This window comes from Patagioenas fasciata, chromosome 35 (genome assembly GCF_037038585.1).
Source record: "Patagioenas fasciata isolate bPatFas1 chromosome 35, bPatFas1.hap1, whole genome shotgun sequence".
NCBI classification, from domain to species: domain Eukaryota; kingdom Metazoa; phylum Chordata; class Aves; order Columbiformes; family Columbidae; genus Patagioenas; species Patagioenas fasciata.
This window is the reverse complement of record NC_092554.1, coordinates 2,613,907-2,629,123: the sequence shown is the minus strand read 5'-3', so window position 1 is coordinate 2,629,123 and position 15,217 is coordinate 2,613,907. Positions and strand designations below refer to the sequence as shown.

General features: G+C 68.0%; 1 protein-coding gene across 3 annotated transcripts in view; it reads right to left on the bottom strand.

The window, feature by feature from the left end:
• The window catches only part of SCAF1 (SR-related CTD associated factor 1), a 28,656-nt gene extending 13,778 nt beyond the window's left edge, over positions 1-14,878 (bottom strand). Inside the window, exons 1-7 of one of the 3 annotated variants that reach the window (XM_065859677.2) lie at positions 14,722-14,878; positions 12,571-12,719; positions 10,592-10,646; positions 9,307-9,377; positions 7,377-7,468; positions 4,199-4,323; positions 93-3,059 (exon numbers count right to left, since the gene is read on the bottom strand). In XM_065859677.2, the coding sequence (XP_065715749.2) occupies positions 93-3,059; positions 4,199-4,323; positions 7,377-7,468; positions 9,307-9,377; positions 10,592-10,646; positions 12,571-12,719; positions 14,722-14,863 (3,601 nt within the window). In that variant the 5' untranslated portion in view covers positions 14,864-14,878. Of the gene's footprint in view, positions 1-92; positions 3,060-4,198; positions 4,324-7,376; positions 7,469-9,306; positions 9,378-10,591; positions 10,647-12,570; positions 12,720-14,670 lie in introns of all 3 variants that reach the window. The other 2 variants (XM_071801078.1, XM_071801079.1) reach the window with 2 other exon arrangements.
• Positions 14,879-15,217: the final 339 nt, after the last annotated feature.

Below are 15,217 nucleotides of genomic sequence, written 5' to 3'. Positions count from 1 at the left end.
GCGGGGGGGACACGGGCAGCGTTGAGGGGGGGGGGACACGGACACCCCCTACCCCCCCTCCACGTCCCCAAATGTCCCCAAGCGCCACCTACGCGCCAACACTCCGCTGGTGGCACAGTCCACGCCGCCCTGCAGGTTCCACGGCACCGGCGCCGCGGGCGGGCGCCCCCCGTCCTCCTTGGCCTCCGAGCGGCTGTCGGCTTCGGGTTCCACCCTGGGGGGGTCCCCGGCGACCGAGCCCCCCGGGACCGCCGTCCCCGTCACCGTGGGGGCCCCCCCGGTCCCTCCGGTCCCCCCCGGTCCCTCCTCGGGGAGGAAGGAGACGTCGGGGGTCTTGCAGCTGCTGTCGACCGTTTGGGAGTCGGGCGTCAGCTCCCGCTCGGCCGCCGGGGTGGTCGCCGGGGTCAGGGTGGGCGCCGGAGCCTTGGAGTGGGGGGACGCAGGGGGTTTGGGGCTGCCCCCCCCTGATTTCTCCGAGCCGGACCAAGCGGGTTCCGCTTTGGGGGGGAGGCGGATTTGGGGGCTCCCGGCGCCCTGGCTGCAGCTGTCGGCCTTGGATTTCTTCAGCGCGCCCTTGACCTTGAGCTTCCTCTTCTTCCTCGCCTCGGCGCCACCCTTGGCCTTGCTACCCGGCCCTTTGGGTTTCTTGAGCCCGGTCTTGCCCTTGGTGGCTTTGCCCTTCTTGACCTTGACCCCCGCGTCCTTAGCGGGCTCGGCCTTGACCTTGACCTCCCCCGCCGCCTTCTCCTCGCCCTTGAGGAAAGGCGCCCGGTTCTCGGCGTCTCGGCTGAACTTGACAGCGATGGAGCCCCCGCCGCCGCCCCCTCCGTCCTTCCCCGCCGCCGTGGTGGAGCTGACGCCCTCCCGGATCAACACGGCCACCTTGGACTTGACCTTGCGCGGCGGGGGGGGCTTGGCGGCGCCCCCCTCCCCTCCGCCGTCCTTGTGCCCTTTGCTCTTCCTCAGCGCCTTGTCCCTCTCGCTCCGCGGCGCTTTGTCCTTCTCGCCTTTCGGCGCCGGCGCCGAGGGGGGGGTCTCCTTGAGCTTCTTCTTGTACTTCTCGCGGGGCTGGGGGTGCTCGTCGGGGCGGCGCTTGCGCTCCTTCTCCTTCTTCCCCTCGCCGCGCCGCGCCTCCTTGGCTCCGGCGCCGCGGTTGCCGCCGTCCTGGTGCTCGCGGTCGGAGAAGCCCTCGAAGCTCAAGCCCTCGGAGTCGTACATCACCTCGCGCTTGGCCGGCTCCGGCGTCTCCTGGCGCCGGCTCACGGTGATGGTGCGCTTGATGGCGAAGAGGTCGGCGTCGCTGAGCTCCTGCACCGAGGGCGGCACCGCCCCGCGCCGCGCGGCTCCATCGCCCGGCCTCTCGGCCTCGCGGGACGGGCGCCGCGTCGGGCGCCGCGACCTCGACCGCGAGCGCTGCTTCTTCTTCTTCTTCCCCCCCTCGCCGCGCCGCTTCTCCTTGCGGCGCCGGGGCCGCTCCGCGCTGCCCGGACGGCGCCCGCGCCGCTTCTCCCGCGAGCGCGAGCGCCGGCCCCGCGACCACGAGCGGCGCCGGGAGCGGGAGCGCGAGCCGCGGCGGTGGCGCCGCTCTTTGCTTTTGGGGGGCGGCGGAGGCGGTTCGGGGGGTTTTTTGCCGGCCCAGGCGGCGGAGGCGGCGCCGGAGCCGCCGCCGCGTTCGCGGGAGCGCTTGGGTTTCTTGCGGGAGGGCGAGCGCGGCGAGGGGGGCGCGCGAAGGCGGCGCTGGCTCAGGATCTTGCGGCGGAGGTCGGGGGCCCCTCCGGGTTTCCAACGCGGGTCCGGTTGGGAGTCGGCGCCGAAATCGCCGCCGTCGTCCGAATCGGCGTGGAGGGACAAGAAGTCGTCGCCCTCGGGGAGGCGGGGGGGGCGCGGTTCGGCCCCCCTCCCGCGCGGGGCGGCGGAGCCGGCGGCGCGGAACAAGCGCAAAGGGCTGAAGCGCTCGTCCTCGTGCTGCACGATCTCCCCCTCCTCGATCTCCGAGTCGCCGCCCCATTCGCGACGAGCGCGGTGGCGGGGGGCGCGGGGTTGGGGGGGCGGCGCTTTCGGGGGGTTCCCGGCAGCCACCACCTCCAGGGAGAGTTTGCCGTCCAGTTTGGGGTGCGCGTCGCTCTCGGGGCGGCTCTTGGAAGCCAAATCCACCACGAAGACGCGGCGGCGCGGCTCCGGTTCGGCGCGGGGCGGCGGGGGGGACGCGGCGTCTTCGGCCTCGGCGTCCTCGTCCTCCTCGGGCAGCGTGGAGTCGGCGCCGGGGGGGTTCGGAGGCACCGGGGGGGGCGCCTCGGGCTCCTTCTCGAAGTCCTGGCTCAAGCTGTTGTCGTCGTAGATCCCGGCCAAGGTCTCGGAGATGCGGCTGATGCTGTGGGACACGTCGGGGCGGGGGGGGGCGGCTTCTTCCTCCTCCTCCTCCTCCTCCTCTTCCTCCTCTTCTTCCTCGTCCTCCTCGTCTTCCTCTTCCTCGTCCGGGCTGGGGCTGCTGCGCGAGGAGCTGGGGTTGGAGCCCGTGGGGTCGAAGGGGTCGTATTTCTGGTCCTGCCGCCCTTCGGCCTCTTTGCCGGGGCGGGGGGGGGAGGAAGAGGAGGCGCCGTAGGCGAAGTCGCCCCCCCCGGCTCCGGCGTTGTCCTCATCGGTGGGGTGGAAAGGGTCATAAATATCCAAAGAGGGGGCGCGGGGGCGGCAGGAGGGGGGCGCGGGGTGCGAGGAGGAGGAGGAAGAGCGGGAGGAAGAGGAGGAGGAGGAGGAAGAGGAGGAGGAGGAGGAGGAAGAGGAGGAATCGGGTTTCTCCACGGTGGCCCCCGGGGGGGTCCGCGCCGGCTCGTCCCGCGCGCCGGGGGGGCCCTGGGGGCGCTGCCGGTGCTGCTGGGGCTGCTGCCCCCCCGGGGCGGCCACGCGGGGGCCGCGGGGGCGCCGGAGCCGGCCCGGCGGGGGAGGGGGGGGCGCGCGGCGAGGGCGGGGGGGGGCGGGGGTCGTGGGGGGCGGGGGGCCCGGGGGGCCCGGGGGGGCCGGGGGGAGGCGCCAGCGGCGAGCGGACGACAGCGGGAGGGGGCCTGGGGGGGAAATGGGGGTCAGGGATGTGCAGCAACAGCCGGCCCCACACAGCCCCATAATGCCCCATGTACCCCACATCCTGCCCCACATCCTGCCCCACATCGCCCACAATGCCCCATGTACCCCCACATCCTGCCCCACATCGCCCCCAATGCCCCATGACCCCCACATCCTGCCCCACATCGCCCCCAATGCCCCATGTACCCCCACATCCTGCCCCACATGGCCCACAATGCCCCATGACCCCCACATCCTGCCCCACATCGCCCACAATGCCCCATGACCCCCACATCCTGCCCCACATCGCCCACAATGCCCCATGACCCCCACATCCTGCCCCACATCGCCCACAATGCCCCATGTACCCCACATCCTGCCCCACATCCTGCCCCACATCGCCCCCAATGCCCCACATCCCCACCAATGCCCCATGACCCCCACATCCTGCCCCACATCGCCCCCAATGCCCCACATCCCCACCAATGCCCCATGACCCCCACATCCTGCCCCACATCGCCCTCAATGCCCCACGTCCCCCCCAATGCCCCATGACCCCCACATGCCCCCCCAATACCCCATGTCCCCCCACATCCTGCCCCACATCCCCCCCAATGCCCCATGACCCCCCAACACCCCCAATACCCCATGTCCCCCCACATCCCGCCCCACATCCCCCCACCAGGGATCCCCCAACACCCCCAATGCCCCATGACCCCACATCCCCCCCAATGCCCCATGACCCCCCACATCCCAATGCCCCACATCCCCCACAATGCCCCATGATCCCCACATCCCAATGCCCCATGTCCCCCCACATCCTGCCCCACATCCCACCCCACATCCCCCCCCTTAACACCCACATCCCCCCACCAGGGACCCCCCCAACACCCCCAGTGCCCCATGTCCCCCACATCCCCCCAATGCCCCCTGTACCCCAACATCCCAATGCCCCATGTCCCCCACATCCCCCCCAATGTCCCACATCCCCCCACATCCCAATGCCCCATGACCCCACATCCCCCCCAATACCCCATGTCCCCCCACATCCCGCCCCACATCCCCCCACCAATGACCCCCCAACACCCCACGCCCCCCAAGCACCATCCCCCCCCCCCACGGCCCCCCCCGCGCCCCCCACCTCCTTTGGGGGCCCTCCAGGGCCGGTCGCGCCGCAGCAGCCCCGAGGTGGCCACGGCGCCCAGGTCGCCCACGCGGACCTCGGCCACCAGCTCCAGCTCCTCGTCCTCGGCGTCCCCGTCACCCCTGCCCGAGACGGGGGTCAGGGGACCCAGGCGTCCGGGACCCCCCTGCTGCCCCAGTCTGGGGGACCCAGGCGTCCGGGACCCCCCTGCTGCCCCAGTCTGGGGGACCCAGGCGTCCGGGACCCCCCTGCTGCCCCAGTCTGGGGGACCCAGGCATCCGGGACCCCCCTGCTCCACAGTCTGGGGGACCCAGGCGTCCGGGACCCCACCCCCTGTTGCCCCACAGTCTGGGGGACCCAGGCGTCCGGGACCACCCTGCTGCCCCAGTCTGGGGGACCCAGGCGTCCGGGACCACCCTGCTGCCCCAGTCTGGGGGACCCAGGCGTCCGGGAACCCCCTGTTGCCCCAGTCTGGGGGACCCAGGCGTCCGGGACCCCACCCCTGCTGCCCCACAGTCTGGGGGACCCAGGCGTCCGGGACCCAACCCCTGCTGTCCCATAGAGGGGACCCAGGTGTCCGGGACCCCCCTGCTGCCCCAGTCTGGGGGACCCAGGCGTCCGCGACCCCAACTGCTGCCCCACAGTCTGGGGGACCCAGGCGTCCGGGAACCCCCTGTTGCCCCAGTCTGGGGGACCCAGGCGTCCGGGACCCCACCCCTGCTGTCCCATAGTCTGGGGGACCCAGGCATCCGGGACCCCACCCCTGCTGCCCCATAGTCTGGGGGACCCAGGCGTCCGGGACCCCCCTGCTGCCCCAGTCTGGGGGACCCAGGCGTCCGGGACCCCCCTGCTGCCCCAGTCTGGGGGACCCAGGCGTCCGGGACCCAACCCCTGTTGCTCCACAGTCTGGGGGACCCAGGCGTCCGGGACCCCCCTGCTGCCCCAGTCTGGGGGACCCAGGCGTCCGGGACCCCACCCCTGCTGTCCCATAGAGGGGACCCAGGCGCCCGGGACCCCCCTGCTGCCCCAGTCTGGGGGACCCAGGCGTCCGGGACCCCACCCCTGCTGTCCCATAGAGGGGACCCAGGCGCCCGGGACCCCACCCCTGCTGTCCCATAGTCTGGGGGACCCAGGCGTCCGGGACCACCCTGCTGCCCCAGTCTGGGGGACCCAGGCGTCCGGGAACCCCCTGTTGCCCCAGTCTGGGGGACCCAGGCGTCCGGGACCCCACCCCTGTTGCTCCACAGTCTGGGGGACCCAGGCGTCCGGGACCCCCCTGCTGCCCCAGTCTGGGGGACCCAGGCGTCCGGGACCCCCCTGCTGCCCCAGTCTGGGGGACCCAGGCGTCGGGACCCCCCTGCTGCCCCACAGTCTGGGGGACCCAGGCGTCCGGGTGCCCTTCACCCCCACAATAAAGGGACCCAGGCGTCCGGCTGCCCTGCTCCCCCACCCAAAAGGGACCCAGGCGTCCGGGTGCTTCCTCTCCCCCACCCAAAAGGGACCCAGGTGTCCGGGTGCTCCCCCACCCAAAAGGGACCCAGGCGTCTGGGTGCTCCCCCTCCCAAAAGGGACCCAGGTGTCCGGTTGCCCTGCTCCCCCACCCAAAAGGGACCCAGGCATCCGGGTGCCCTTCACCCCCACCCAAAAGGGACCCAGGTGTCCGGGTGCTTCCTCTCCCCCACCCGAAAGGGACCCAGGTGTCCGGGTGCTCCCCCACCCAAAAGGGACCCAGGCGTCCAGGTGCTCCCCCACCCAAAAGGGACCCAGGCGTCCGGCTGCCCTGCTCCCCCACCCAAAAGGGACCCAGGTGTCCGGGTGCTCCCTCTCCCCCACCCAAAAGGCACCCAGGTGTCCGGGTGCTTCCTCTCCCCCACCCAAAAGGGACCCAGGTGTCCGGGTGCTCCCCCACCCAAAAGGGACCCAGGCGTCCGGGTGCCCTGCTCCCCCACCCAAAAGGGACCCAGGCGTCCGGGTGCCCTGCTCCCCCACCCAAAAGGGACCCAGGCGTCTGGGTGCTCCTCCTCCCAAAAGGGACCCAGGCGTCCGGGTGCTCCCCCACCCAAAAGGGACCCAGGTGTCCGGGTGCTCCAGCACCCAAAAGGGACCCAGGTGTCCGGCTACACTGCTCCCCCACCCAAAAGGGACCCAGGTGTCCGGGTGCTTCCTCTCCCCCACCCAAAAGGGACCCAGGTGTCCGGGTGCTCCCTCTCCCCCACCCAAAAGGGACCCAGGTGTCCGGGTGCGCTGCTCCCCCACCCAAAAGGGACCCAGGCGTCCGGGTGCTCCCTTCTCCCACACCCAAAAGGGACCCAGGCGTCCGGCTACACTGCTCCCCCACCCAAAAGGGACCCAGGCGTCCGGGTGCCCTGCTCCCCCACCCAAAAGGGACCCAGGTGTCCGGGTGCTCCCCCACCCAAAAGGGACCCAGGTGTCCGGGTGCTCCCCCACCCAAAAGGGACCCAGGCGTCTGGGTGCTCCCCCTCCCAAAAGGGACCCAGGTGTCCGGTTGCCCTGCTCCCCCACCCAAAAGGGACCCAGGCGTCCGGGTGCCCTTCACCCCCACAATAAAGGGACCCAGGTGTCCAGGAGCCCTTCACCCCCACAATAAAGGGACCCAGGTGTCCGGTTGCCCTGCTCCCCCACCCAAAAGGGACCCAGGTGTCTGGGTGCTCCCCCACCCAAAAGGGACCCAGGCGTCCGGCTGCACTGCTCCCCCACCCAAAAGGGACCCAGGTGTCCGGTTGCCCTGCTCCCCCACCCAAAAGGGACCCAGGCGTCCGGGTGCCCTTCACCCCCACAATAAAGGGACCCAGGTGTCCAGGAGCCCTTCACCCCCACAATAAAGGGACCCAGGTGTCCGGGTGCCCTGCTCCCCCACCCAAAAGGGACCCAGGTGTCTGGGTGCTCCCCCTCCCAAAAGGGACCCAGGCGTCCGGGTGCTCCAGCACCCAAAAGGGACCCAGGCGTCCGGCTGCCCTGCTCCCCCACCCAAAAGGGACCCAGGCGTCCGGGTGCCCTTCACCCCCACAATAAAGGGACCCAGGCGTCCGGGTGCCCTGCTCCCCCACCCAAAAGGGACCCAGGCGTCCGGCTGCCCTGCTCCCCCACCCCAAAGGGCCCCAGGCGCCCGGGTCCCGCTCCCCAGCCCCCAAGGACCCAGGCGTCCGGCGCTCACCCCCCGGCGGCGCTGCCCATGAGCAGCGGTGTCCGCAGCGCGTTCGCCCAGCTGTGCTGCAGCTGCTCCAGCGCCCCCGCCGCCTCCCACGCCTGCCCGGGGACACAACAGCACAGCGGGGTCAGCACCCCGGGGCAGAGCCCACTGGGAGCACTGGGGGGACTGGAAGGGACTCGGAGAGACTGGGGGGGACTGGGAGCACTGGGAGGGACTGGGAGGGACCGGGAGGGGACTGGGAGCCCGGGGGGTACTGGGGTGGACTGGGAGGGACTGGGGAGGGGACTGGAAGGGGACTGGGAGCACAGGGGGTACTGAGGTGGACTGAGAGCACTGGAACAGACTGGGAGCACTGGGAGGGACTGGGGGGGACTGGGGGCACTGCAGGGGACGGGGAGGGACTGGGGAGGGACTGGGAGCACGGGGGGTACTGGGGTGGACTGGGAGCACTGGAACGGACTGGGAGCACTGGGATGGACTGGGAGGGACTCGGAGCACGGGGGGTACTGGGGTGGACTGGGAGCACTGGGAGGGACTGGGAGAGACTGGGGGGGACTGGGAGAGACTGGGGGGGACTGGGAGAGACTGGGGGGGACTGGGGTGGACTGGGAGCACTGGGAGGCACTGGGGGGGACTGGAGGGGACTGGGGAGGGAATGGGAGGGGACTGCAGGGTGACCGGGGTGGGATCGGGTGGGACTTGGAGCACTGGGAGCACTGGGAGGGACTGGGGTGGACTGGGAGCACTGGGAGGGACTGGGGTGGACTGGGAGCACTGGGAGGGACTGGGGTGGACGGGGAGCACTCGGATGGACTGGGGGGGCACTGGGAGCACTGGGAGGGACTGGGGGGGGACTGGGAGCACTGGGAGGGGGACTGGGAGCACTGGGGGGACTGGGGAGGGGACTGGGAGGACGGGTACCAGGGTGGACTGGGAGCACTGGAATGGACTGGGACAGACTGGGGGCACTGCGGGGGACTGGGGAGGGACGGGGAGGGACTGAGAGCATGAGGGGTACTGGGGTGGACTGGGAGCACTGGAACGGACTGGGAGCACTGGGAGGGACTGGGAGGGGACTGGGGAGGGACCGGGAGGGGGACTGGGGAGGGACCGGGAGGGGGACTGGGGAGGGGACTGGGAGGCGACTGGGAGCACGGGGGGTACTGGGGTGGACTGGGAGCACTGGAACAGACTGAGAGGGGACTGGGAGGAGACTGGGAGGGGACCAGGGGGGACTAGGAGCACTGGGAGGGACTGGGGGGGACTGGGAGAACTGCGGGGGACTGGGGTGGACTGGGGGGGACTGGGAGCACTGGGAGGGACTGGGGGGGACTGGGGGGCGGGACTGGGGGGGCACTGGAACGGACTTGGAGCACTGGGATGGACTGGGATGGAGTGGGGGGGACTGGGAGCACTGCGGGGCACTGCGAGGGACTGGGCAGGGACTGGGAGGGGACTGGGGAGGGGACTGGGAGCACTGGGATGGACTGTGGGGGGACTGGGAGCATGGGGGGTACTGGGGTGGGACTGGGAGCACTGGAACGGACTGGGAGCACTGGGAGGGACTGGGGTGGACTGGGAGCACTGGGATGGACTGTGGGGAGACTGGGAGCATGGGGGGTACTGGGGCGGGACTGGGAGCACTGGAACGGACTGGGAGCACTGGGAGGGACTGGGGTGGACTGGGAGCACTCGGATGGACTGGGGGGGGACTGGGAGCACTGGGAGGGACTGGGAGCACTGAGAGGGGGACTGGGAGCACTGGGGGGGACTGGGGGGAAATGGGGGGGACTGGGAGCACTGGGGGGGACTGGGAGCACTGGGAGGGACTGGGAGCACTGAGAGGGGGACTGGGAGGGGGACTGGGAGCACTGGGGGGGACTGGGGGGAAATGGGGGGGACTGGGAGCACTGGGGGGGACTGGGATACTGACCGGGCCGCCCTCGGCACGGGGTCCCCAGCACCAGCGCTGTGGCAGCGGCACCGTCCTCTTCCTCACGGCATCTGGGGGGACAGAGATGGCATGAGGGGACAGGACACGGGGACAGGGACATGGGGACAGGGACAAGAGGACATGGTGAGGGATGGGGGGACAGGGATGGGATGTGGGGACAGGGACATTGAGGGACATGGGGACAGCGATGGGGACAGGGACAAGAGAACATGGTGAGGGATGGGGGACAGAGATGGGATGCGGGGACAGGGACATGGAGGGACATGGGGACAGGGATATGGGGACAGGAGGACATGGGACGGATGGAGAAACAGGGACAAGATGTGGGGACAGGGACAAGGAGGGATGGGGGGACAGGGATGGGAAAAGGGACATGGGGACAGTGACATAGGGGACAGGGACATAGGGGACAGGGACATAGGGGGACAGGGACATAGGGGGACAGCCCCCCAGACCCAGGCATGTGGGGGACATGGGGACAGCCCCAGGGACGTGGGGGGACAGACCCCCAGCCCCAGGGATGTGTGGGGACACGGGGACAGCCCCAGGGATGTGGGGGGACATGGGGACAGCCCCAGGGATGTGGGGGGACATGGGGACAGCCCCAGGGATGTGGGGGGACAGACCCCCCAGCCCCATGAATGTGGGGGACATGGGGACAGCCCCAGGGATGTGGGGGACAAGACCCCAGCCCCAGGGATGTGGGGGACACGGGGACAGCCCCAGGGATGTGGGGGGACAGACCCCCCAGCCCCAGGGATGTGGGGGACACGGGGACAGCCCCAGGGATGTGGGGGGACAGACCCCCCAGCCCCATGAATGTGGGGGGACACGGGGACAGCCCCAGGGATGTGGGGGGACATGGGGACAGCCCCAGGGATGGGGGGGGACAGACCCCCCAGCCCCATAAATGTGGGGGACATGGGGACAGCCCCAGGGATGTGGGGGACACGAGGACAGCCCCAGGGATGTGGGGGACATGGGGACAGCCCCAGGGATGTGTGGGGACATGGGGACAGACCCAGGGATGGGGGGGGACAGACCCCCCAGCCCCATAAATGTGGGGGACATGGGGACAGCCCCAGGGATGTGGGGGGACACGGGGACAGCCCCAGGGATGGGGGGGGACATGGGGACAGACCCAGGGATGGGGGGGGACAGACCCCCCAGCCCCATAAATGTGGGGGACACGGGGACAGCCCCAGGGATGGGGGGGGACATGGGGACAGCCCCAGCCCCCCCGTGATGGTGCCCCCCCCCCTACCTTTGCCCCCGGCCCAGCCCGGGAAGCTGCCGCAAACCACGCGCTGCAGGGCCTTCTGTGGGGACAGAGGGGGGACCCCAAAACCGTCAGGGGGGCACAGACCCCCACCCCCCCCAGGGAGTCACAGACCCCCCCATCTCCCCCAAACCCCCAGATGGGGGCTCATATAATGCCCCCAAATCCCCATATGGGGGTCACGGACCCCCCAACCCCCATATGGAGGTCACAGAGCTCCCAAATCCCCATATGGGGGTCATAGAACCACCCCAAACCCCCATATCGGGATCACAGAACCCCCCCAAACCCCCATATGGGGGTCATAGAACCCCCCAATCCCCCCAAAGCCTCATCAGGGCCTCACAGAAGCCCCAAATCCCCATACGGGGGTCACAGAACCCCCCCAAACCCCCATATGGGGGTCACAGAACCCCCCCAAAACCCCCAAATCCCCATCAGGGGCTCACAGAAGCTCCAAATCCCCACATAGGGGGACATAGAATCCCCCCCAAATCCCCCTATGGGGGTCACAGAAGCCCCCCCAAACCTCCATATGGGGGTTGGAGGTCTGTGACCCCAATAGGGGGGTTTGGGGGGGTTCTGTGACCATATGGGGGTCACAGACCCCCCAACCTCCCCCAAACCCCATATGGGGATCACAGAACCCCCCCAAACCACACATGGGGATCACAGAACCCCCTCAAACCCCCATATGGGGGTCACAGAACCCCCAACCCCCCCTCTATGGGTCACACCCCCCCTCTATGGGTCACACCCCCCTCTCTATGGGTCACACCCCCCTCTATGGGTCACACCCCCCCTCTATGGGTCACACCCCCCATCTATGGGTCACACCCCCCCTCTATGGGTCACACCCCCCCTCTATGGGTCACACCCCCCCTCTATGGGTCACACCCCCCTCTATGGGTCACACCCCTCTCTATGGGTCACACCCCCCTCTATGGGTCACACCCCCCCTCTATGGGTCACACCCCCCACCTATGGGTCACACCCCCCTCTATGGGTCACACCCCCCATCTATGGGTCACACCCCCCCTCTATAGATCACACTCCCCCCTCTATGGGTCACACCCCCCATCTATGGGTCACACCCCCCTCTATGGGTCACACCCCCCTCTATGGGTCACACCCCCCCTCTATGGGTCACACCCCCCTCTCTATGGGTCACACCCCCCCTCTATGGCCCACACCCCCCCTCTATGGGTCACACCCCCCTCTATGGGTCACACCCCCCTCTATGGGTCACACCCCCCATCTATGTGTCACACCCCCCTCTATGGGTCACACCCCGCATCTATGTGTCACACCCCCCCTCTATGGGTCACACCCCCCTCTATGGGTCACACCCCCCCTCTATGGGTCACACCCCCCCTCTATGGGTCACATCCCCCATCTATGTGTCACACCCCCCCTCTATGGGTCACACCCCCCTCTATGGGTCACACCCCCCTCTATGGGTCACACCCCCCTCTCTATGGGTCACACCCCCCCTCTATGGGTCACACCCCCCTCTATGGGTCACACCCCCCATCTATGTGTCACACCCCCCTCTATGGGTCACACCCCCCATCTATGGGTCACACCCCCCTCTATGGGTCACACCCCCCATCTATGTGTCACACCCCCCTCTATGGGTCACACCCCCCATCTATGGGTCACACCCCCCTCTATGGGTCACACCCCCCCTCTATGGGTCACACCCCCCTCTATGGGTCACACCCCCCATCTATGTGTCACACCCCCCTCTATGGGTCACACCCCCCTCTATGGGTCACACCCCCCTCTCTATGGGTCACACCCCCCATCTATGGGTCACACCCCCCTCTATGGGTCACACCCCCCATCTATGGGTCACACCCCCCCTCTATAGATCACACCCCCCCCTCTATGGGTCACACCCCCCTCTATGGGTCACACCCCTCTCTATGGGTCACACCCCCCTCCATGGGTCACTCTCTTACCACCAGGACCTGGCCGGGGCTCAGGGGCCCCTCAGGCTCCGGGGGGGCCCCCCCCCCAGGTCGCCCCCCGGCTTCTCCGGGTCCCCCCGGCTCCTCCCGCCCCGCCGGGGGCCGCGGCTTCTCCTCCTCTTCCTCCATGGGCCGCTGAGCTGGGGGGACCCCAATGTCCACTCAGTTCCCCCTTTCCACCCCAATTTCCCCCCTTTCCACCCCAATTTCCCACCCCAATCTGCCCCATTCTTTATCCAATTCCCCCTTTTCCGCCCCAATTTCCCCCTTTCTGCCCCAATTTTCCACCCCAATCTGCCCCATTCTTTACCAAGGTTCCCCTTTTCCACCCCAATTACCCCCATTCACCCCAATTTCCCACTCCAATCTGCCCCATTCTTCACTAAATTCCCCCTTTTCCACCCCAATTTCCCCCCATTCACCCCAATTTCCCACCCCATCTGCCCCATTCTGTACCCAATTCCCCCTTTTCCACGACAATTTCCCCTCTTTCACCCCAACTTCCCCGTTTTCCACCCCAATTTCCCCCCTTTTCCACCCCAATTTCACCCCATTCACCCCAACTTCCCCCCTTTTCACCCCAATTTTCCACCCCAATCTGCCCCATTCTTTACCCAATTCCCCCTTTTCCGCCCCAATTTCCCCCTTTTCCGCCCCAATTTCCCCCTTTTCCACCCCAATTTCTCCCTTTCCCCCCCCCTCCCCCCCTTTTCACCCCAACTTCCCACCCCGATCTGCCCCATTTTTCACCCAATTCCCCCTTTTCCACCCCAATTTCCCCAATTTTCACCCCAATTTCCCACCCCATCTGTCCCATTCTGACCCAATTCCCCCTTTTGCACCTCAATTTCCCCCCTTTCCACCCCAACTTCCCCCTTTTCCACCCCAATTTCCCCCCTTTCCGCCCCAATTTCCCACCCCAATCTGCCCCATTCCTTACCCAATTCCCCCTTTTCCACCCCAATTTCCCCCCTTTCCACCCCAATTTCCCACCCCAATCTGCCCCATTCTGTACCCAATTCCCCCTTTTCCACCCCAATTTCCCCCCTTTTCACCCCAACTTCCCCCTTTTCCACCCCAATTTCCCCCCTTTTCCACCCCAACTTCCCCCCTTTTCCACCCCAACTTCCCCCCATTCACCCCAATTTCCCACCTCAATCTGCCCCATTCTTTACCCAATTGCCCCTTTCCCGCCCCAATTTCCCCCCATTCACCCCAATTTCCCCCCTTTCCACCCCGATTTTCCACCCCATCTGCCCCATTCTTCACCCAATTCCCCCTTTTCCACCCCAATTTTCCCCCTTTTCCACCCCAATTTTCCCTTTTCAACCCCAACTTCCCCCCTTTTCTCCCCAACTTCCCACCCCATCTGCCCCATTCTTCACCCAATTCCCCCTTTTCCACCCCAATTTCCCCCCTTTCCACCCCAATTTCCCACCCCAATCTGCCCCATTCTGTACCCAATTCCCCCTTTTCCACCTCAATTTCCCCCCTTTCCACCCCAATTTCCCATTTATCCCAATTTCCCCCCCCAATCTGCCCCATTCTTTACCCAATTCCCCCTTTTCCACCCCAATTTCCCCTCTTTCCACCCCAACTTCCCACCCCAATGTGCCCCATTCTGTATCCAATTCCCCCTTTTCCACCCCAATTTCGCCCCCATTCTGCCCCAATTTCCCCCCATTCACCCCAATTTCCCCCCCCAACCTGCCCCATTCTTTACCAATTCCCCCTTTCCCCCCCAATTCCCCCGTTTTCACCCCAATTCTCCATTTCCTCCCCCCAAATCCCCTTCTCTCCCCACAACCCTCCCATTTTTACCCTAATCCCCCCTTTACCCCCCCATTTCCCCCCTTCCCTCCCCACTTCACCCCCACCGCCCCATTTTTATCCTTCAATCCCCCTTTCCCCCCCCAATTCCCGCCCTTTTACCTCAGATCCCCTCAGCGCACCCCACACCCCCCCCGCCGCCCCCAAACCCCCATCCCGCGCCATTTCTCCCCCCTCCACCCCCCCAGTTCACCCTTTTCCTCCCCGTTTTCCCCCGTTTTGCCCCATTTTCCCCCGTTTTGCCCCGTTTTGCCCCGTTACCCCCGTCCTAGAGCGGCCGAACGGGCCCGGCCGCCCCCGCCGCCATCTTACCCGCTCGGCCGCGCGGGGCACGCCGGGAGCGCCCCCTGGCGGCCGGGAGGACCCGGCAACCACAGCTCCCGGCGCGCCCCGCGCCAAGCGTTGCCGGGCAACGGGACGGGTGGGCGTGGCCACGAGGCGCCGCCCACCTCATAGCGGTTCTCACTATTGGCCACGCCTGCCACTTGGCCACTCCCCCTCACTACTGCCCAGCATTACTGCTAGCACTGTTGGCCACGCCTCCCGGTTGGCCACGCCTCCATCTTGGCCACGCCTCCCCTTTGGCCACGCCCCGTCTCGGCCACACCCTTATAAACCGCGCTCCCTCTTGGCTGCGCCCCCGATGTTTTTGGGGTGCTCTGTGCTGGATCCCAGCCCCATTTTGGGGTGCAATGGGGCGGTTTTGGGGTGCTGGGGGACAGGGGGTGCAGGGGATGTTTTGGGGTGCTCTGTGCTGGGTCCCAGCCCCATTTTGGGGTGCAATGGGGCGGTTTTGGGGTGCTGGGGG